Here is a 23,027-nt window from a genome sequence, read left to right on the forward strand (position 1 = left end):
ACCAGAAGCTGCTGGTACTGGTTTCTCGGAGAGTGGTTGCCCAGTTTCATGGGGACTACAGGTTTATCTGGTAAATATTTTAAAAGGTCCACTTAGAGGTCCACTTTCTTATGCTGATAAAGTGGTTGTGTAAATTGTGTTAAATAAATGCAAATATTTCAGAAGCAATGGCTATAATTCTCCTCATATGCACACATGAGCTTGTGTGTGCACAGTGAGTTGCACTAGCATGTACACTGTGATGTTTTTGAATTCTTTTTTCAAATTGCACTCTATCCCTCCCCCACCCCCCATCCTGCCCTCATCACAAAGGGTGTTTTAAACTCCCATTGATTTTAAGAAAGCAGCATGAAATACAGTATGCAGGAGCCACTATTGCCGGGGGGGGGGAGAGATAAATAAAATAATGTATGCATAGATCTTCCCATCACAGATTTATCTTAAACCATGGTTTTCTGCCCATATGGTGTTCTTGCTGGTGTGTATCTTCCATTAATATCTGCTTAATGTGCAATTAGGTGCCAATTTTGATGAAACATTTTTACTCCACAGAGGAACAGATGTGACCGAGATTACATCAGAATGTGAATTTTACATGGCAGATCTGTAAACAGATTATTAAATTCCTGCCAGCTCCTGCTCCCAGATCTCTCCCGCAATATGGATTTTTCATTTTGACACAACATTTTTCAGGTATATGCTTCCCTCCACTGAAGGAAAACACTATATGGGAGAAAACTGGCTGTCAAGACTTTGGCTGTTTCCTGGGCATTACAGCTAAGTTCAATATTTGTAATCGTGAAGAATAGATGAGAGAATTTCCCTCCATGTTCTGTTCTGTTCTTGTCCCTCCCTTTTTTTTGCTTGTGTTTCTTTCCTCCTGAATCGTCCCTCGTTCGGGGAAGAAAATGTCTACAGGTTGCTCTCACTGGGTATTGCCTAAGCATGACTAAGCCTAGATCCTTCACATTGTGTGGTTTTACATGGTGCTTCTGTGAACAAAACCAAAGGGGCCTGCATTCTCTTCATCTGCCAACAAGGGCAAACACCAAGGAACCGACTGGGTAGTTTTCTCCACCCTTAAGTTAAGGCAGATTGCAGCAAGTATTTACTGTAGTATTTACTGGAATTGCAATTGCCTGTCTCCCATAGGAAACAGCTCCCCCCCCCCCAGCACTTTAAACTACTGCAAGAGGTTCCCACGGTAATTTAACATGCGCTATCAAGTCTCTCACTCTAAATCCAACAGTAGCTCTGCTGCAAACAATATCCTTGATCCCCAAGGGTAGAAAAGGCAGTGAAACACATGACTAGGAGCTCATTTCTTCAATACCTTCATCTATCTTTCTTTAACTATCTTGCCGTTGCCTGTTTGCAGGTTTGTTATTTCAAAAGGCCAAATGAATCCCACAGGGCAACGCCAGTGAAGCAAATCCACCTACAGTACTTTTATACCTCATGAAATTGATCAGTGATGGCTCAACATGGTGGCCTTTGGGGATCTATTATATATGGCATGTAAACTTAATAAATATAAAGCAAAATGACCGTTTTTCAGCTGCATGTTGAGCTACTCTTCATCTTGCTCACTTTTAACTTACTGTACATATCAGAAATCCCAGTGACAAGTCAATGCAAGAGCTTATTTCATGACATCAGAAAGTCCCACTGTATCTGGGGTGCCACATCTGATCCCATTTCCCCAAAACAATTTGAATTTATATCTTTTCAATTTTACCTACTTAAATTACGTATCCCAAATTGGTAGTCTTGCCCAGTGAACTGCTGACAGAAAACAACATTCACACCATCAAAACACAAAGCCTAAGGAATGGCTTTTGCAAAGTACAACTTACACTGAAATCCCACAGAGTGGCAAAGTTCATTGCCGTCGCTTCCTCTGCTCTGGGCACAGTTTTTCTAGGTAAAGTTCCGTATGGTTTCCCCATCAATGCCTGTTTTCGCACGTAGGTCAGTCAGAGTTGTAATTGTAAACACAACCAAAACAAAGAAAGAAATCAGCATGAAAAAAACATTGGGGAAGCTCACTTTCAAGGTTATTTCTTGTTTTCCCACTGCTAATTTTAATATTAATTTTAATGTTTAAATTGTTTTTGTGAAATTACAGCAGGCAAGTGGAAGAGGAGGAAAAGGTAAAGGACTAGTGGTTAGTGCAGGTGAATGAGTGCTGCCTCTTTCTTAAGGCATCTCCTCTCCCTAAGGCAGGGACCAAACAGAGAAAGTGATTCACCAGGGAACCATCTCTAGTAAATATAGACAGAAAACAGGAATCATCTCTGGTAAATATGGCAGTGCATATGCTGCATGAATTAACAAGATAAAAAACGTCTGAAGGACAACAAAAGATCTCTAACATCATTTGAATCCTACTGATTGTAAACGTCAGTCTAGCTCTGATCTTCCTGACAGTGGAATTTTATCCAAAATGCCCAGTCCCCCATTGTTTCCTCTGGTCTTAACTTTAACCCATTTTCCTGTGTGACATTTAGGCCTAAGGAGAAACAGCAAGACAGGCTGCGCATATTAATGTAGTTATCCCCACCTCAGGCACCATGACAAGACCAAAAGTCAGTCCAAATAGGATTATATTTATTCCATACATCCATCGCAAAAATATGAAGTAGGAGGCAACAGAAGAGCCAAAATGACCTACAAGACATGAAGCAAGATAAAAGGGCAAATGAATCATTCTTCACCTTTTTTGTCCTTTCAAATAAGATATAAATCAGTATATTTATGCTTGCTTAACACACCACAAATCAGTGGCTGCCACTTTCCCATCCTAAAACCTAACCATGTATTACTATTGATGTGATCTGGTAAAACCATAGTAAATTATTGCTTACATTCGTATATGCATGGTTCGTATGCAAATATATGTTACAAATTCCAGCAATCCTTGATATGCAATGTATTTATTGCTGTTTAAAAGCTACGGAATGAAAGGAGCAATGGTATGCAACAGTGGAGGGGAACCCTAAGCCTGTCTCCCAGGAAGATGAAAATTACTTAATTCTTCTCTCTCACTTACTTTCAATTTCTTTTATTTTCATTTCCCAGGGTATGCAGGCTGTCCGAAAATTCTCAAAATCACGTTGAAATTTCATCCATTTCTGAAATAAATATTACAAAAGCAAAATAGGACATTAGGACAATGAGAAAAGAATGAACACTTTCAACTAAAAATCTGTCTGACGATCTTAAACCTCTGTGCTTCCAAAATCTGTGTGCACTCTAGGTTGTTAGAGTGGCCTTGGCATCAGTGTTTCTGTTGAAGGCACAGGAAATGCAAATGTGCTTCCTGTCCTACACTTTTCTGTCTTCCACATCTTTCTGCAGCAAGCTGATATGTTAGTGTCCCCATCTTCCTACCCAAGGACTGCTTCTCTCGGTGTGAACAAGCATGGACCCTGCATTTGCCGTATGAGACCCTTCTCTACTTACCCCTTCCAAGGCCGGTACAGAGGGTGGTGACACAAGAACAGGGCTTTTACCTTAACTTGGAGGGTAATCAAGTATTCATAGAATCATAGAATCATAGAGTTGGAAGAGACCACAAGGGCCATCGAGTCCAACCCCCTGCCAAGCAGGAAACACCATCAGAGCACTCCTGACATATGGTTGTCAAGCCTCTGCTTAAAGACCTCCAAAGTAGGAGACTCCACCACACTCCTTGGCAGCAAATTCCACTGTCGAACAGCTCTTACTGTCAGGAAGTTCTTCCGAATGTTTAGGTGGAATCTTCTTTCTTGTAGTTTGGATCCATTGCTCCGTGTCCGCTTCTCTGGAGCAGCAGAAAACAACCTTTCTCCCTCCTCTATGTGACATCCTTTTATATATTTGAACATGGCTATCATATCACCCCTTAACCTCGTCTTCTCCGGGCTAAACATGCCCAGCTCCCTTAGCCGTTCCTCATAAGGCATCGTTTCCAGGCCTTTGACCATTTTGGTTGCCCTCCTCTGGACACGTTCCAGTTTGTCAGTGTCCTTCTTGAACTGTGGTGCCCAGAACTGGACACAGTACTCCAGGTGTGGTCTGACCAGAGCAGAATACAGTGGCACTATTACTTCCCTTGATCTAGATGCTATACTCCTATTGATGCAGCCCAGAATTGCATTGGCTTTTTTAGCTGCCGCGTCACACTGTTGGCTCATGTCAAGTTTGTGGTCAACCAAGACTCCTAGATCCTTTTCACATGTACTGCTCTCAAGCCAGGTGTCACCCATCTTGTATTTGTGCCTCTCATTTTTTTTGCCCAAGTGCAATACTTTACATTTCTCCTGTTAAAATTCATCTTGTTTATTTTTGCCCAGTTCTCTAATCTGTCAAGGTCGTTTTGAAGTGTGATCCTGTCCTCTGGGGTGTTAGCCACCCCTCCCAGTTTGGTGTCATCTGCAAATTTGATCAGGATGCCCTTGAGTCCATCATCCAAGTCGTTGATAAAGATGTTGAATAAGACCGGGCCCAAGACAGAACCCTGTGGCACCCCACTAGTCACTCTTCTCCAGGATGAAGAGGAACCATTGATGAGCACCCTTTGGGTTCGGTCAGTCAGCCAGTTACAAATCCACTGAGTGGTAGCATAGTCAAGACCGCATTTTACCAGCTTCTTTACAAGAATATCATGGGGCACCTTGTCAAATGCCTTGCTGAAATCAAGGTAGGCTACATCCACTGCGTTCCCTTTGGCTTCTTTTTGTGCTCATCCTTTTGAGGAGAGGGGTGGGTTTTGTATGTTTATAAATATTTGTCAATGAGCATTATGTCTTCCTGCTTTGGTTGGTTTAAATGTTTCTTGCTATTTCTATTCTTACATTGTAAGTCACTTTGAGACACAGTCATGTAAAAAGCAATCAACAAATACAATAAGCAATAACACCAAGGGAAATCTGAAAATCTACATTATATTAAATGGAGGAGATATGAAACAGAAGGTTCTTCAGCAGCCTTCCATATCCCACTTCCACATTTATTTCTCTCCATCATTTCAGCTGCACTTCAGCTCCATCCAAGTGCCAAAATGATCTCCAAATCTTAATGCCAGAGGTTCACTGAGATTTTTTAATCATTTATTAACTAACTTACATATAATATTTCTAATCTGTGCCTTTCTTGTAGGTTTACTTGGGTCTGCAGCACCAAGTCACGCTGAAGGATTGGTTTTAATATGATTTCAGCCTATCTGTATTTCTTTGGATTACTTGCAGTATCCTTTCCCTAAGCATCATCTGATTTTGATACCTTCGTTTATTTTTTGTGAATGTTCACCTGTGCTCCACTGACTGTGAGCCATACCTGACTGCTCAGAATCTTTTTGATTACTATGATTTGAAGGCACAAATGTGTTTGAAGGATTAATAGAGAACATTAGCAGTTTTGTAGCATTTACAGAACTAAGATACCCAGGAAATTCTTCTTGCTTTTTATAGCTAAAAGTAAATGCAATCCAAAAGGAGAGTGAAACCATTAATTCTGGAAGAGATATTTGAAAAAGGCTGAGTGAGCCAATTCAAAGCCATAATGAGAGATGGTCCTTACTTTCATCATCATCACTTTATATGCATAAAATTTCTTCCCTTTCCCTTTGCCAAGGGCTCCTTCAAATTTTTCCACAAACTGCTGAGCATCTCTGAAAAATAAAAATAAAGAAGTGCTTGTGGATTTATCTGAAAGCATCTTTCCTCTCACTTTCTCTTCTGCTGAAACATTGAGACACTCTTGACATTACTGAGCATCCCAATGACATGTTATGCCAAACACTTTCTCTTCCACTAAACATGGGAACCACATTCCTTATTTCCTCGTCCCCTCAAGCACAGTTTGCCCATGTCCTGGCATTATGACACGCCATATTTCCCCACCCACTGCCCGCAATAGCCAATGATGTAGAGCCAGATAAGGACACATAGAATATCAAGGCATCAAGAAAATTACTATTGGATGTCACGGAACAAGAAACTAAACACAGACATGCCATTTCACAATAAAATGTTTCATTTTATTGTTTCATTACCTGCCTTTCTTGCGCACTATCTTGGATTATTCTAAACTCATTATGATTCTCTGTAGCAACAGTGGGGGACTTATGGGCCTCCAGATGTTGTTGCATTCCAACTCCCATCAGCTGCAGCCAGCACGGCCAACAGGCAGCGATGAGGGGAGGAATTGTTCTGCAACATCTGGAGGACCACACGGCCCCCTAGAGAACTGTAAGCTTCACCCACAAGCAAAACAATTCTACATTTGTCTATATGGTCATTTATAGTGGGATTGTGATGGTGTGCTGTGGGCTGTGGCCAGCAGACTTAGCGCTGTTTCTGTAGCAAAAGAGGATTTTTTGAATAACCCTAATGTGAAGATGCCATCCCAGGAAGAGTAGTAGTAGGAAGCAAAACAAAAAAGGATGCCAGCACTTGTATTCTACCCACACGCACAATAAATAAATAAAACAATACGAAAATACAACAGTCATTTTACTGGCCCCTGTCAAGTACCTGTATTCCCCAGCAACTGACATCTGTACCACTCATGGACTATTTACATGATAAATCCAAATAGCTTATTTTACAGGCGCTTCAGCACACATCTCAATAATGCTGTGGTTTTAGGAAGTATTCCCAGTGGATCTTTCTTAAAAACAAAACTTATGAAAAGCAACTCTGCTGCTTGAGTAGACTATCTCAGAAGATAGTCAGAGGGTAATGATTCAAAGAACACAAAATACTATTATGTTCAATGAGCGAATTAAAACAAAGCCTTCTGTGCTGCTGCAGCCATCCACTGCTGCAGAGGGCTTCATCCTTTGTTCACCTCAGCTTTCCTACCTTAGATATAGTCAGACAGAAACATAAGGAGCGCAGCCCTGGCACTTCTTTCACAGAAAGAACAACAACTTTATTTGCAGATGTGCTGTAGTGTAATTTGATGGGAGGACTGGCACATGCTCCATATGTTCAGTAGGCTGGGCTTCGCTGCCTCAAAGTCATCGACCCAGTGAACTTCATGGCTGATCAAGGATATGAACCCAGGTTTCCTCAGCCAAGTCCAACATGCTACACCACACTTTCAAGCTCACTGTTCACAAGTACTTAAAGATTGCTGCATCAAATATCAGCCATCTACAACAGGGGTAGGGAACCTCTAGCCTGTGCGCCAACATTGGCTTGCCTGGGGGTTGAATTTGGCCTGCAAAGCTTTTTTAAAAGCCATATCCACCTGCCAATCAGCTGAGATCACTCCAATGGGTTAAATCCTGCTAGGTTTAGCTGCACACACTCCCATGATTCACTTTGAAGCCCCAACAGCTGGGGCTTCAAAGCACAACATTGCCATAGGTAGGGAGATAAGAATCTGGCCCACTGGGCAGCAAAGATCTGCCACCCCTGATCAAGGGCCTGCTGAACAGTCAGCAGGTCAAGACACTGAAACTAACTGATAACCCCCTGAATGTTACAGAACCATTCTGAAGGGTTTTCTGGCCTTTTCACTCTGGGTATAAAAGTTGGAGCAAAGTACAAAAATACCATCAGCTTTGGGATCTTGTTAACTGACCTGTTTGTAAGCTTTATGCTCACTAAATTTTCTAAATTATTCAAAATTGTTCATTGTTGAATTGTTAGTGTTATGTTGTACAGATATTGTAATTTTTATTATGTATTATGGTTATTGTACTACTGCATTTTTACTGTTTTTTCTCCTGTCAACTGCTTTGAGCATAAATATAACAGAAAACACATATAAATTGATTATGACTTTAAACATGAGATCCTTAATTTGCCAGATATGACAAGAGAGTGAAATCTGTTTGGCTTATGTTTTGAAAATACATCACCAAAAGACCAGTGAAAGCATTTTACTTTATGAAAGATATCTGGTAACTGCCCAGTCACCTGCAAAGGACCTCACTTTCAAACATCACCATCCACTCCCTGTGTGTTCTTATAAAGCATGTTTGGACATCAGAAACAAACCTTGTACATCTTTACTCAAAGATGCAAAAGTGTCAAAAACACAAGGTAAGTGGATTGTGTCCTATATGTAAATTATCGATAATACAAGACAGACCAAAATGTACTCTCTTAGCTAACCCATTGAAAGCTTTATTAAATTCAAAGAAACATTAATCTAATTACCAACACAAGGGGCATGAATATTTCATGAGCACAGGTATTATTGTCCTTAAATGGCCTAGCTTAATAATTCATGGGAGGTGTGGGGTTGCAGCTCTGAAAGTGCGAGGTATACTGTACTTGGGCTGTTTCAAGGTTGCAAAAGTGGGGAATGAATTACCAAACTTAAGAGGTTGCTTCTGAAGAGGAGGATTCAAGTGGATTGCTCAACTTTTCAATAACAGGTCAAGATAGTTTCAGGCACCAGCTCAAATTTCATTAAAGAGAAATGCAGTGTTGCTCCAGGGCAACTCTTTAAAAAGATTAATTTTATTTTAAAAAACAAGGCCAGAATTTCAAGGTGATATATCCAGTTGTGGTGCAACAACCTCTGATTAACATTTCCACCTCTTCCCGTTGCCGTTCCCTGTTCACACAGAAAATCTGCTCCAGAAGCTCAGGGAACCCTTTAGAGCAGATTGTGGTGCTGCAAAGGAAGGGGAATTCCATCACTTGTGACTGGAGTATAATCCGGGCTGGATAGAAATAATTTCTTAATTAAACCACAGGTCCACATGTGACCCCACATGTGGTCTCATTAAATGCCATCCTCAAGAATTCTGTTGGTTTTCTACCTCATGTTCCTTCATGTTCCTTCCCCTTTCTTGCCTCTCTAGATTCGCTTTATATAGCACATTAATGTTAGGAATGAGTTACTTTTCATTGTTTTCCAGAACAGTGACTGCATTGAACTGATAAATAAATGTCTGTATAGTTATTTAAGGGTGATCCCATCATACCAAGTAGGGCATAATTCTGAATAGACTTCATTAAATTGGGACTTCTAGCCTGCTGTAGCTCTGGTGAACACTGAAGAGGGTGGTCTTTATTCCAGATCCAGAATTTCTGGAACCACCCACCAGTTGAATGGAACCCCTGACAGATTAACCTTGAGGAAATGTGGTTGTCCATGGAAAAAGGTTGCCCACCCCCCAATTGAAATAAAGCTGTGGCTTGCTTCTACATTAATTACCCCTGAACTACATTACAGAGGATCAGAAATCCCACCTTTGATCCTATTTCAGGACCTATTGTGTCTTTCTTATCATAGTTCTGGGAACTAAAGTTATTTATTCAATGAATTATAGTGGCTCATGCATGGAGTTACATCCCTAGATCACATCTGACAGCTGCATGTGTGAACTGACTTAATTTTTAATGGGAAAAAGCCAACAAACTTGTGGCACCTTAAAGATTCACCTGTTTATTGAGCTTTCATGGTCCATAGTCTTCTCCATGGTCCATAGTCTTCTCCATGCTGCAAAAAAGGGTGGCCTGATTGCATGCATGATTACAAATATCACTGATAGAATTTTATATTACCTCCAACCCAATGGGCTTGTTCCAGTGTAAGTCATATCTAGGTCACACTGCAATCAGAGGGGCTTAAGTAAGTCATGGCTGACTTAGTCTGGATCCAGCCCAATGCTTCTCTGTGACACCAGTACACACATTCACCTGTGAGTGATCAAATACTGAGTAATCAAGCAGTCATGACTAAAACATGTGCAAACATGCCCTACAAGTGACCATATACAATATCATACTTCAAGACTTCCAGTTTCTTTTTCATATTCCAGGGCTTGTTTCTTAATGTGGCAATTAGCTTCTTTTTCTCTTCTACCGCTTCCTTCAGCTTGGCTATTTCCTCCTCTGTAAGCTCCTCTTCAGAACTTGAATCAGAACTTTTAAAAAGAGAGAGAGGTGAAAAGAGGGACAGCTTCACTGGTATGCTTGGGGGCAGCTGCTCCACCCACCCCTGGAAAGTATGTATTATTAAACTTGCTACATAATGTGTTCCCATGCCCCCACACCCTGGCATGCAGATTCCCCTCCAATTTGCACAGCATCAAGCAATATGACACTGGATAATGAAACTGAACTTGGACTTTAAACATAGCCTCCAACATTCCTCAGATGAAAAAAGGGCCATTTCCCCCTCCCCCTCCCCCACGGAAGCATTTCCAATCAGAAGAGGGGCGAGTGCCAGCACCACTGCTCCAATGGGACACGGCACACACGCCCTCCGCTGTCCTGAGAAAATGCTCTTCTTTTTTGCAGTATTGTTATTTTTGTTTTGAAGAAACAGAAAACAGATTAGCAACCACCATTCCCACCCTCCGAATGCTCCAAACATTGTGCTTCCGCCTCCCTTTCCCATGCACAATATCTCAGAACGATGCCAGTGCAGCCCATTGTGGAGGATACAAAATGGTGGCCAAGTTGCCAGCACAGTTCCTCCTCCTCTTCCTCCCGACACGTGGACAAAGGCCTTAGGAAAGGGGAAAGGAAGACACTGCCAGAGGTGAGGTTCCTCTCTGAGAAAGTGTTGGGGAATGTACCGTATTTTTCGCCCCATAGGGCGCACCGGCCCATAGGCGCACCTAGTTTGGGGGGGGGAATAAAGGGGGGGAAATTATTTTTCCCCCAGGCGCAGGGCTGGGGCGGGGGAAGCCCGAGCTTCCCCCAACCCCAGCCCCCAGAACAGGGGGCTCCCGCCGGGCTCCCACGCCTTGCAGATATCTGCCTGAAGCCCAAACCAGGTTGGGGAACAGCGGGATGGCGTTCCGCCTCCCCGCTGTCCCCCGAGCTTGTGGGGCTGGCGGTGGGGAGAAGCGTGCTTCTCCCCACCGCCAGCCTCCAAACCAGATTGGGGAACCGAAGCCCGGGGCGTGCTGTGCAGCACGCCCCAGGCTTCGAGATGCAGGCTGCTATCCGCAAGCCTAGGGAGCCCGATGGGAACTCCTGCGGGCTCCCACGGCTTGCGGAGAGCTTCCTGAAGCCTGGAGAGCAAGAGGGGTCAGCGAAAGCCTGCATTCGCCCCATAGGATGCACACAGATTTCCCCTTCATTTTTGGAGGGGAAAACGTGTGTCCTATAGGGCAAAAAATACGGTATCTTCCGACTGGACAAGCTCAGCATAAATTGTCCTATCAATTCCTCTGGCCATAAATAGGGATAATAACTCTGAGGTGCTTAGACCTTCAGCAGTAAGGCATGTCATTTTAGGGGGGTGAAACTTAATTTTTGACAGTGAGGGATCTTTAAAATATGTTTTTAGGTGTGAGGAACTCAAATCTGCTATTATTTTTTTGATTGGACAACATTAGCTTGGTAAGGTCAATGTTTGATGAAGAAACACAAATAACATGCTTTCAGAATTTTAATGTTAACTTCTGAAAAGATCAGGTAATGCAATATAATAATAAATATTAATAATATTAATATATTATATAACTGCAAGTACTTGACAGTCATTTTTCATTATTTCTATGCGATTTTACACATATTTTACTTACAAAGCAAAACTAAATTATATTTATTTAACCAAAATATATTTTGAATTCCCAAATCATGACACAACTTTTTAGCATCCCTCATATTTTGAAAGTTGAAAGCTGAAAAATTCAACATACCCTACTGCAGCAGGTTCCTATGAGCAATCATCATATAAAGCTTAAAAAAGAATGAGTGGTGTAAAATATTTTCCATAGTGGAATAAAAGGTTAACACCCCTTCCATTCCACCCCTGATATGATGATGTTTCATTGTGTTTTTAATATTCTGTTGGGAGACGCCCAGAGTGGCTGGGGAAACCCAGTCAAATGGGTGGAATAATAATAATAAGATGTTTGGAAGTTTAATAATAAGATGTTTGGAAGCTGTGGCTGGAGGGTTACGTGGGAGCTGGTTGAAGCTAAATCCTTCGAAGACAGAGGTCCTCTGGCTGGGACGGGACAATATGGGATTGGGGGGGAAACTCCCATCTCTTGCGGGGGTGCAATTAGTGCCATCACCGTCCGTTAAGAGTTTGGGTGTAATCTTTGACACCTCCCTTTCCATGGAGGCGCAGATTGCAGCTATAACAAAGGCGGCATTTTTCCATCTCCGCCAAGCTAAGCAGCTGGCTCCTTACCTCTCTCACCCTGACCTAGCCACTGTGATCCACGCGATGGTCACCTCCAGACTGGATTATTGTAACTCGCTCTACGTGGGGCTGCCCTTGAGACTGACCCAGAAACTCCAGCGGGTGCAGAATGCTGCAGCGAGACTCCTTACGGGGTCTTCGCTGCGAGATCACATTCACCCGGTGCTATACCAGCTGCACTGGCTCCCGGTGGAGTACAGGATCAGGTTTAAGGTGCTGGTTTTAACCTTTAAAGCCCTATACGGCCTAGGACCCTCGTATCTACGGGACCGCCTCTCCTGGTATGCTCCACGGAGGACCTTACGGTCTGCAAATAATAACATCTTGGAGGTCCCAGGCCACAGAGAAGTTAGGCTGGCCTCAACTAGAGCCAGGGCTTTTTGGCTGTGGCTCCAATCTGGTGGAACACTCTGTCACAAGAGACCAGGGCCCTGCGGGACTTGACATCTTTCCGCAGGGCCTGCAGGACAGAGCTGTTCCACCAGGCCTTTGGCCAGGGCGCAGCCTGACTCCCTCCCTTGGCAATCTTCACGGAGCTCTGGCCCAGTGGTTGCCAGTGGCTTGAATTAATTAATTTTATAATGAATGATTTTAGAATGTTGTTTATGCTGTACTTTTGTACTGTTTTCCCGGCTTCGGCTGGGGAGGGCGGGATATAAATAAAATTTTTTATTATTATTATTATTATTATTAGTATTATTATTAGTATTAGTATTATTAATATCTCATAGCTGGCACATTCCCACTACATATGAGTTTTTTTGCCTCATTATTTCTACTGTCTTTCAGGAACAAACTAAATGTGATTATCAAGATTGCTTCATTGATTCCTGAATGTATGTGGGATATTTTTGGTGGGAGCACCAACAGCAGTAATCAAAAACTGAAAATATGTAGTTTCTGCCAGATATTTGAAGTAAATAGACCCATTTGCTTCTGCGCTGTCTTCATGCCTTGATTAATTTTAATACTAATACATGGGTTTGGGGAAGGACTGCGGAGGGCGCAGGGAACTAGGAAGAGTTGCGAAGCTCAAAACTTTCCAAAGCAGCTCTGAGTAGGGCTGCAGCACAGCGGTAGAGCTTTGCAAGCAGAAGGTTCCAGGTTCGCTCCCCAGCATCTCCAGGTTGGACTGGGAGAGACCATATGAACTCCTGGAGAATACACACACTATGCTGCATTCCTTTTCTGGCTCCAGCCCCTCGCAATGGCTATTTAGTTAGAAAACTAATTACAGTGGTGCCTCGCAAGACGAAATTAATCCGTTCCGCGAGTCTCTTCGTCTAGCGGTTTTTTCGTCTTGCGAAGCAACCCTATTAGCGGATTAGCGCTATTAGCGGTTTAGCGGCTATTAAAGGCTTAGCGGATTAGCAGCTAAAAGGCTATTAGCGGCTTAGCGGCTTAGAAAAAGGGGGGAGCGGGAAAAAATCGGAACACTCGCAAGACGTTTTTGTCTTGCAAAGCAAGCCCATAGGGAAAAATCTCCTTGCGAAGCAGCTCAAAAACGGAAAACCCTTTCGTCTAGCGCAGGGGTCTGCAACCTTTAAGACAAAAAGAGCCACTTGGACCCGTTTCCGAAGGGGGAAAAAACTGGGAGCCGCAAAACCACTGCGACATTTAAAACAAATATATCTCCGGAGCCGCAATCTGACAGTGGGTGGGAAGGTGATGTCGGGACGGTGCGTGACTAACGCATGCACCGCCCCATGCGACGTCACAGCCAGCACAGCACCCGCCACAGTGGCGAGTGTCGGGGCACACAATGCGCCTCCTCCCCTCACTAGTATCCGCCCCGGAGCCGCGGCAAAGGTGTAAAAGAGCCACATGCGGCTCTGGAGCCGCGGGTTGCAGACCCCTGGTCTAGCGGGTTTTCCATCTTGCGAGGCATTCGTCTTGCGGGGCACCACTGTATAGGCACATAGCAACAAACTACATGACAAACAGCATGCCTAATTTGGCTCTTTCTCCTTTGGGTATTGAGGTCTCAGAATCTTACATACATTGCGAACACAGCTTTGAACAGGAGTGGCCAGTTATGCGTTGCCAAATAGGACATTCATTTTCAGAAAATGTGCATGTGGTGATTTATATGCATAGATGCATCTCAGCACAGTGTGGAAGGCACCCAGGTGACATGTGTGTGCCCAAATAGAAGATGCTTTCAAACAGAGAACACCGCCCCCTGACAGTCCTTCAGTGTAGTGGACTGCACTCTGTTGAGCACAACACACAGTCACTCAAAAGTATAACGTCCTCTGGCCAAAATTAAACTGCAGAGCTTTTTTGGAAATACTCCATTTTTATGAGAACTGAGTATGTATAGATCTGGCTCCATGAGCTTAGGGAGAAGGTGATGGTCTCTCCTTCAATGGAGGCTTTTAAACATACAGGTTAGGTGACTGTCTGTCAGGGATTCTTTCCCTGTGATTCCTGCCTTGCAGAGGGTGGGACCAGATGACCCTTGATAGCCCTCCCCTCTCTACCGTTCTAGGACTACTGCAGATCGCTGCAGTATGCCTAACACAACCATCATTGACTTTACATTCAAGAGATCATCATAATAAGGCCTTACCCTGATCCTTTTTTCTTTTTGTCTTTCTTTTTTTTCTTTTTCCCTTTTTTCTTGTCCTTTCGTTTTTTATCCCCATCTTCTTCATCACCATCCTTGGTCATCTGGTTGGCTCTGTTCTTCCTGCTTTTACAGCCTTCTCCATCCGATTCGCTGATGTCTAATCCACCATCTTTCATCCTCCGCCTTTTGTATTTTCGCCTACGATCTGCGGCAGTCTCTTCATCCTCATCCTCGCCCTCTTCGTCCTCTTCATATTTCTCTCTGGTTTTTTTACTTGACGCTCCCTTTCTCTGAACAGATTCTTGCTCTTTATTGTCAAGAACAGAGAATAAAAATACATTCCCTCTGGATATCAGCCACCTTCCCCCCCACACACACACACAGACAAAACATTGTTTTCTGATGTCATTGTTTCAAGCCAAGTAAAAGCAGTGAATGATCCCTGGGCCAGTCACGGTGCAGTGAGAAACCACAGCCTCACTTCTCAGTCATTATGGACCATATTCGGTAGCCTCACACACCTCACAGGTAGGGTGGACAGATGCAGACGTGACCAGGGCTCCTCCTGCACCTTTAAAAGCGATGCAGAAGGATGAATGTCAACAGGTGTGACGTGCCTGAACTGCTACTAATTCCACGTAATTGTGAAAAGGACACAAGTCCAGCCTGGCCAGGCATTTCCCGGGGACTCTTGTGAGGCAATGCGCCTCTCCGGGCGCTTCAGAAGGATCAGATACAAAAGTAGCAAAACAAAAATGGAGAAGTGAGCAAATTTTGTGACAACCTTGGTGGTCAGTTAAAGTCTGCAGTGCCTCACTTGCCTGCCCCATTTCAGAGTATAGTACCTTAATGGGACATTAAGAAACCAGTGCAGTTGCAGCCATTTATAAATAGCATTGGAATGACACCGAACAAAGTTTTTCCTAGACGGTGTACACAATTCCAGGACAGTGTTCAGCTCTGACAAAGAATGCAAACCCCTGCTGTGCCAATGCACTGGAGCTGTGTTGGAAATCCAGGACAGAGCATTGGGATAATTTTGGCCCCACTCCAAGGAATGCTAAGCACAGCAAAAACAAACAAACCGCACACTTGACTAAAAGCTAGGCGTGCATATCACCTATGAGGTATAAAGGGAGCCCTTGGGTTGAGTCCAGTCCTTCCCATTCCCTGCTCCCACCCTGCTCCAGGTGATTGGAACTATCAGAAATGGCCATAGATGAAATCTTAGCCATGTTTCAAACTGCTCACTAACTCGAAGGTGCTAAATGCTATTGCTCTATTCTCCATATCAGCCTCTTATAGGAGAGATTAGATGTGGACTTTTTACGACGCACAGATGGCATTGTCTGGATTGAGGACATCATCACAATCACTGTTTAGGCTGTGTACTCTTATTTTTGGCCATATAGGTGGAACTATATGTATCAGTCAGGTCCACCACCTTATGGGAGGTTTTCAAAAGCATAAAGCAGCCAGGCCAAAATTTGCTGTGGAAGATCAATGCATATATGTTGACTTTTCTGTTAAAAACTACCTTCCTAGTTGCATTTTCCGCACTGAGGAAAAATAGGGAAATATATGGAATGATCCTAAGATCACAAATAAAACTCATATTCCACAAATATAAGCAGAATGTTAAGGAACAGAGTGTATGCCCTAAAAATGGGAAAACTTCCATTTAACACATGGTTGCCATTTTAATACTGTTAATTGAAATAATCGTGACATGGTTGCTGTCATGTTTGTTAAGTACCATATCAACAAGAGGACACTATTCTTGAATTTCTACCGCCCTTTGTAGGTGATGACATCTTGGTTCTTTTGCAGTGTGAACCATTGTGTATGAGGAATTGGCCTGTGCGTCCTGTCCAGCTTGTTGAAGGCAGAGATCTATAGAACCTCTTTTTACTCTCTCTCTCTCTCTCATTCACTCACACTCTATCCTGGGCATTCTTACCTTCTTCGCTTTCAGCAGCACTGCCTTCATCATTGTCAACCTCTATTCTCACTGTGGAGGAAAAGTAAAAACTCTTTGTTTTCTGTGTCCTGAAGTCCATTTAGCGGCTCTTTAATTCCCAGATCCTTAATGCATCTGCTGATTGTTCCCATCTCTGCATAGTCATTTAAAGACCAATTCTAGCATTCAAATCATAAAGACATTAGGCATGACCAGAACTGCATCCACCTGCAGACAGCTTTGTCTCATTTAAAATAATTTGAACTGTGCTACTGCTAATGGCCCACTCCTGATAAATGACTGGATAATTTATCTTTCTCCTGGAAAAAGTCCGAAATGGCACACTGCATTCTGAGCACAGCAGGAAATTCTTGTTTGCTCATCGAGCACTCTGCCTTAACAACAGAGAGCCCGGCCCCTGTTAGTTCTGGCCTATACAAGTCGTACAAACATCAGTTACAATTGCTGAAGAGGTACAAGTAATGGGGGCAGAGCTGTAGCATCTGATGCCTACGCAGAAGACCACAGGTTCAGTCTGGGCATCTCCAGATAAGGATGGGTTACACACCTGTATGGAATTCTTGAGATCTACTGCCAGTCAGAGTAGACAATACTGTGCAAGATGCACCAATAGCATAAGGCATCTTCCTATGTTCCCATGAAGAAGTAATGTTGTACATTAACAAATTAATACAGTAGCTGCAGTTTTCAAATGCAGCACCGCCTTATTTATCCAAATAAACCGATAACAAATTGTTAACCATCTAGAAAATCACAAAACATGACTTCTGGCTGCTGGCTATATGCTTTTTTCTGGGGGGTGGGATGCAGGGGTACGCATACCCCTAAACATTTTGTGAATTTTGTACTTTTGTCCATTTACTGTATTTATTTTTCCCGATTTGAACTATAAAATTGTGGTTTTCTTGAGTCAAAATGAGAGTAGCCCAAACATTTTTTTTAGGAAAAAAAGTTCTGGTTATATGTATGCTTATGAAAGGCGTTACATATGGAACAAATGGTCAGTTTAGGTCATTTAGTTTTATCGCAAAAAGAGGCAAGAGATTTAGCATGACAGAAAGAAGGGAACAAGTTCCCAGTGGAAAGAAATGAAGGAGAATCATGAGAAAGGGAGGAGGTGCTTATTTCTAAATAGGCATGTCTAGGATTGTGCTGCTAGTGAACTTATTTATTTTTTGTTGTGAATTTTTGTGGGGAGAGATCTGTTTCATATACTATTGATCTGAGCAGGACGTTAGATTTTATATTAAGATCAATGCAGGTCAGGATACACATCACAAAAAAATACTCATCTTTGAAAGATGAGTGCACCAGTGAGTTGCACAAAATGGATGTCTAGGTTTCCCCCCCCCCCGCCCCTTCATGGGCCTTCTTATCCTAACTCCAGTTCTCCCTTTCCCCAGTGCTGTAGCCCTCGTCCAGTTTCACAACCCATCTCACAGCTACATTAAAGTATTTTTGTTTTTAAAAAAGGCAAAGAGACCCAATCACAGATCTCCCAGGTCACATCAACTTTGTCCTTCAGATTGTTCTAATTCCATAGCGGCAGGCTCACCACTGGTGAGCTTTTTGTGACTTTTCCACATTCCATCAGTCACATTGTTTCCTATTTTCACTTATCATTTGAAGGAACCTACCCGAATCTTTTTTTCAAAACAATGGCGTACATGTTAATTTACTGAGTGAAAACTCCATTGAACAAAATGAGTACTGCTTTGATAAAGTGGGAGATTAAAGAATGGCAAAATATGTAATGCTGAGAAAAGAACAGAATTATTATTGTTTTCTCACTGTGCAAGAGTTATTCAGAAGTTGGCAGGCTGATTTTTTAAAAAAGGCATATATGCAAGAAGCAGAAATTCCTTCCAAAAAGCCAGTAACATGCTCTGTCATTTCAATTTCCACCAACATCTGCATAATCTCCCCCGACTCCCAAATTATGCAAAAATGTTATTCAATATCAAGAGTGGAACGCAAAAATGAGTGTTCTTTTGTTTGGTCTGAATATATGCTTTCGCCTGGAGGCAGTAAATGGATCCACATTATACAAAGATCATTACAATTGCCATGGAGTCCTTGCAGTGATGAAGACAAACACTTTTGGAAAGATGCTTTGCATGCTATATTAGGGCACCTTACTTTATTTGTAAGGAGTGCCTTCAGTGATCTACTTTCAGCCAAAGAAAAAATTCCCACGGACAGAGGATCCTGATGAAACCATGGCAGAAAGGGAGCAGCTGGCAGCCTACGATATGCATTGGAATGTCCATTAAAGCAGGGAGTATATATTCTGCAGAAATCAACATGCTGATATCTGTACCATAAAAAGACACTGCTCATAACTGGGGCTTAAACACATCGTCAATGTAATTGATTGAATTTAATTAAGCACAGTGGCACAGAATAACTAACAAGCAAAAGAGAATCCAATGGGCAGAGTAATGTGTTGGTGTGAAGAAGAAGCAGGTTGCTTATTCGCCTGGTGAATAATGCCTTGGGGAAGGGCAGTGCATTTGTAGAGCATAGACCTTGCATGCGGAAGGTCCCAGGTTCAATACTTGGTATCTCTTGGGAGAGACCCTGGTGCCAGTCACTGTGGAGGATACTGAGCTAAAGGAACCAATGGTCTGACTTGGCTTCCAATTCTCCTTACTCCTATTCCTGAACTCTAGGCACTATTCGGGGAGTGACAGTGAATCAATGGGAAACTTTAACTGGGTGGCGCTGTGGGTTAAACCACAGAGCCTAGGACTTGCCGATCAGAAGGTTGGCGGTTCAAATCCCTGTGACGGGGTGAGCTCCCGTTGCTCGGTCCCAGCTCCTGCCAACCTAGCAGTTCGAAAGCACATCAAAGTGCAAGTAGATAAATAGGTACCGCTCCGGCGGGAAGGTAAATGGCGTTTCCGTGCGCTGCTCTGGTTCGCCAGAAACGGCTTAGTCATGCTGGCCACATGACCTGGAAGCTGTACGCCGGCTCCCTCGGCCAATAAAGCGAGATGAGCACTGCAACCCCAGAGTCGGCCACAACTGGACCTAATGGTCAGGGGTCCCTTTACCTTTAACTGTAGTAAGGTTTAACCAAGGGAAACAAAATATAATAAAACATTCCAGCATCCAGTTACTCTGTTTCTGCAATGCCTTTCTCTATCCCTCTCCTTCCTTCCTTCTTCCTTCCTTCCTTCCTTCCTTCTTTCTGACTTCCCTTCTTTCTTAAGCTGCAGGGATACACATATCTGGAAGCAAGTCACTCTGAACTGAGTGGGGCTCATTTCTGAATAAGCATATGTGGGACCGTGGGACCATATAAAATATCTGCCCCTGGACATAGCCAGGATTTATGTTGGGGGTGGGGGGACAGGTCACCCACCGGTCATCATCCTCTGTCTGGCTCTGTCTAGCAGATACGGAATGAAATGTCTCAAGAGCAGTAGCTTAAAATTACTTTATTTTGAACCCAAGTGCTCAGAAAAAAATCTGTCAAATTCTTTCTATAATTTCTACTTTTAGTTAAGTGTTTTCATTCATTCATTTATTTGATTTAGGAGGGCAGCTGCCCCCCATCCCCTAGCTACGCCCATATATCTGCCTCTCTTAATCAAAAGTAGTTCAGAAGCATTTATTTGATGACAGGAAGGTCCCAGCAGAGTCGCAGAGCAGCTCCCTCCGTGCTTGGCCTGCCCACACAGCAACCTCTTGCCACAGGTCTTCCCAATGCTTTGAAAGGAACAATAGGGCTGGGTGGGTGCAATTGTCTCTTAGAAGGATCCCTAGAACTGATGCCTGCCTCTGAATAAAATATGCTTGCAGCTGCAGTCAGTTAGTATCATACACATACAGAGTGACTGGGGAAACCCAGACAGATGGGTAGGGTATAAATTATTATTATTATTATTATTATTATTATTATTATTATTATTATCATTATTATTATTATTATTATTATTATTATTTCATGAATCAACAGAGGCATTCTTAATTTAACAAGTACTGTCATAACTCCTTCACTGAAAGTTACTGAAGACAACCCTATGTGATCCTTTGAAACCATCCCTTTTATGCTGAAAATGAAAAACGTTAACAAAAAGTCATTTGAGGACTAAGAATGGTAACTCAAACAACTTGTTTATTGGACTGAATTGGCCCTTTCAAGTAACACTGTAGGTTGATCTATAACAATGGAAATCAAAACCCAGCACCAAAGAATATCTTTGATAAGAATTGCCTGCCCCTAAAACCACAATGACAGCTGAACTGAAACTCCAAATGAATGGGGTCAACGTCTTACTACTGTAAATTCAGAAAAAGATCTGAAACGTACTTTTGGAATTGATTTCATAACAACCACATGAACTGATTAAGACAAAGAAATGAAAACAAATAAATGAAAATAGCACATTTCTAAATCCATATGAGCTAGGTCATCCAGTCATTTTAACCATGCCCTGGACAGAATGCCACATAATAAAAAGGTTTGACAGTCCCTACTGGTTCCAAGAGAACTATAGACTATTTTTCTTGTAAATATTCTTTTTCATAGATGGTAAAATCCTGGTACCAACTGGACAGTTTTCATGACTGTTTCAGATGTGAATTCCATGACTTCTATATACAAATACATATTTAGGTCCATATTTTAAAGTAAATATTTTATCCATATGGTAGTTATTGTTTTTATTGTTGATATTGTTATTACCAATAGCTTCATGATGATTTATAGGATGATAATAAAAATAAAAATGATAATAAAGTCATTGTTTTTAATGGGAGTCAGTGTTCCCAGAGAGTGTTCACAAAACTACAGAGGAGGCAGCTGCTACCTTCCCAGTATTGCAGGATGAAAATCTTTGAAAACATGGCTCAAAACAATGGCTTGTGGTGCCAGCAGCAATATCTTGGGGAAACTGTTAAGTTTTCTCCTCATGACTGACAATTCAAGTCACATGCAGAAATGTAGATATTGTATTCAAGTCCTATAAGTGGGAAAGTAGGCATCTGCCTCAACTGAGCCAAAATTTTGTTTTCTTACTATTATTCTTTCTCTTTCTTAGTTGTGTTTCAAAAACAGAGAATGCCAGCACAGAGTTTTGATTTACGAGTTAGTAGCAAGTTAATAGCTAGGCTGCCGAAATGAAAGGAAGAAGCTAAGAGCAAATTTCAGAGACAATGCAGAAGTCCCCCCCCCACACACACACACACGCACGCACACACACACGGATGCACACCCCAGACTGGTGTTGGGAGGGAGTTTCAGCTATAAACACTAGAATAATGCACCTAAAGGATGCTGGAATAAGATGTATAATTAAAATTGCCATTACCATTCCTTGGTGAGGCAGTTGGCTTTTCACTTCTAGGCATCCTGGCTGAATTTCACAGGGCTCTTGGAGCTGCTGCCTGCTGAGGCAATTACCAGGATAAGTAGTTTGAGATAAAGTATCCAGCACATCAACATACTTATGTCTGTCGGCGAAAGGGTGCCGGTGGCGTTTCATTCTCTGAAACATAAGAAGGTACTAATTTCCTGAGTCATTCATTTTTCATGAATGTTTGGTTTGCCATTTAGGGGTAGTGTAGAAGAGTCAATTGGTTTGGAGGGTATGTCTTGCCCTGTCCCCCCGACCTTTCTAGCAGGGTGGGAATAAAACTTCTTACAGAACCACAAATCTCACTGGAAGTTGGCACACAAGGCTGAACCATATTATATTGCTAAAGTGTTTATTTCTACAAGAGAGGTCTAGCCATTGACCCAAGAGAACACAGACACATATTAAAGTGAAAGCTAGGAGTACAATTCACCCAAGGGTTTAGAGCCATTTTGAGAATGGCTGTTCCAGTGCAGTGTCACAAACCCAGGACAGAGAAGGGCACAGATCAGTGGTAGAGCATCTGCTTAGAGAGAGAAGGTTCTGGGTTCAATCTCCAGCAAGTCAGGAAACTTCAGCAGGTACAGATTTTCTCAGCCTTGCATAGCAATCTGTGCGGGCCAAATTTCCCTCTTCTATATCAATGTTAAAGCTACAGAATCCCTGTCCTCCTTCCTTTCTGGTTCCCCTTGCTTTCACGGGAGGCTGCACGGGAGACCCACACCAAGATGAACGTGCAGGGACTGCCCCATTCATTCCTACAATGTTAGACCATTGCAACTTGATATAGTACCACTCTGGTGTCTTCTGAAAACCAATCAGAAAAGGGGGCAGGGTCCATACCCCCCCCATACAGATGATGCAGTCTAAGTCTGTGTGGGTGTCTATGAAAGTAAACAAAGAGTATCAGTTTTTGAGCAAGGCATACAGAAAGAGTCTGACCGCTGACTTTGGGGATCTGCAAGATCTGGAAAGGGACCTTTCCACCACC

The 23,027-nt window shown here is 42.7% G+C and overlaps 1 protein-coding gene across 1 annotated transcript in view; it reads right to left on the bottom strand.

Annotated features, from left to right (window-relative positions):
* Window positions 1–22,721, bottom strand: part of TMC1 (transmembrane channel like 1) — a 58,703-nt gene extending 35,982 nt beyond the window's left edge. Inside the window, exons 1-8 of the mRNA XM_082241534.1 lie at window positions 21,992–22,721; window positions 16,653–16,703; window positions 14,693–14,999; window positions 9,740–9,877; window positions 5,563–5,653; window positions 3,053–3,134; window positions 2,564–2,670; window positions 1,857–1,955 (exon numbers count right to left, since the gene is read on the bottom strand). Of these exons, the coding sequence (XP_082097660.1) occupies window positions 1,857–1,955; window positions 2,564–2,670; window positions 3,053–3,134; window positions 5,563–5,653; window positions 9,740–9,877; window positions 14,693–14,999; window positions 16,653–16,703; window positions 21,992–22,031 (915 nt within the window). The 5' untranslated portion in view covers window positions 22,032–22,721. The remainder of the gene's footprint in view (window positions 1–1,856; window positions 1,956–2,563; window positions 2,671–3,052; window positions 3,135–5,562; window positions 5,654–9,739; window positions 9,878–14,692; window positions 15,000–16,652; window positions 16,704–21,991) is intronic.
* Between the last annotated feature and the right edge of the window lie 306 nt (window positions 22,722–23,027).

This window comes from Podarcis vaucheri, assembly GCF_965113315.1.
Source record: "Podarcis vaucheri genome assembly, chromosome: 11".
Lineage (NCBI taxonomy): Eukaryota > Metazoa > Chordata > Lepidosauria > Squamata > Lacertidae > Podarcis > Podarcis vaucheri.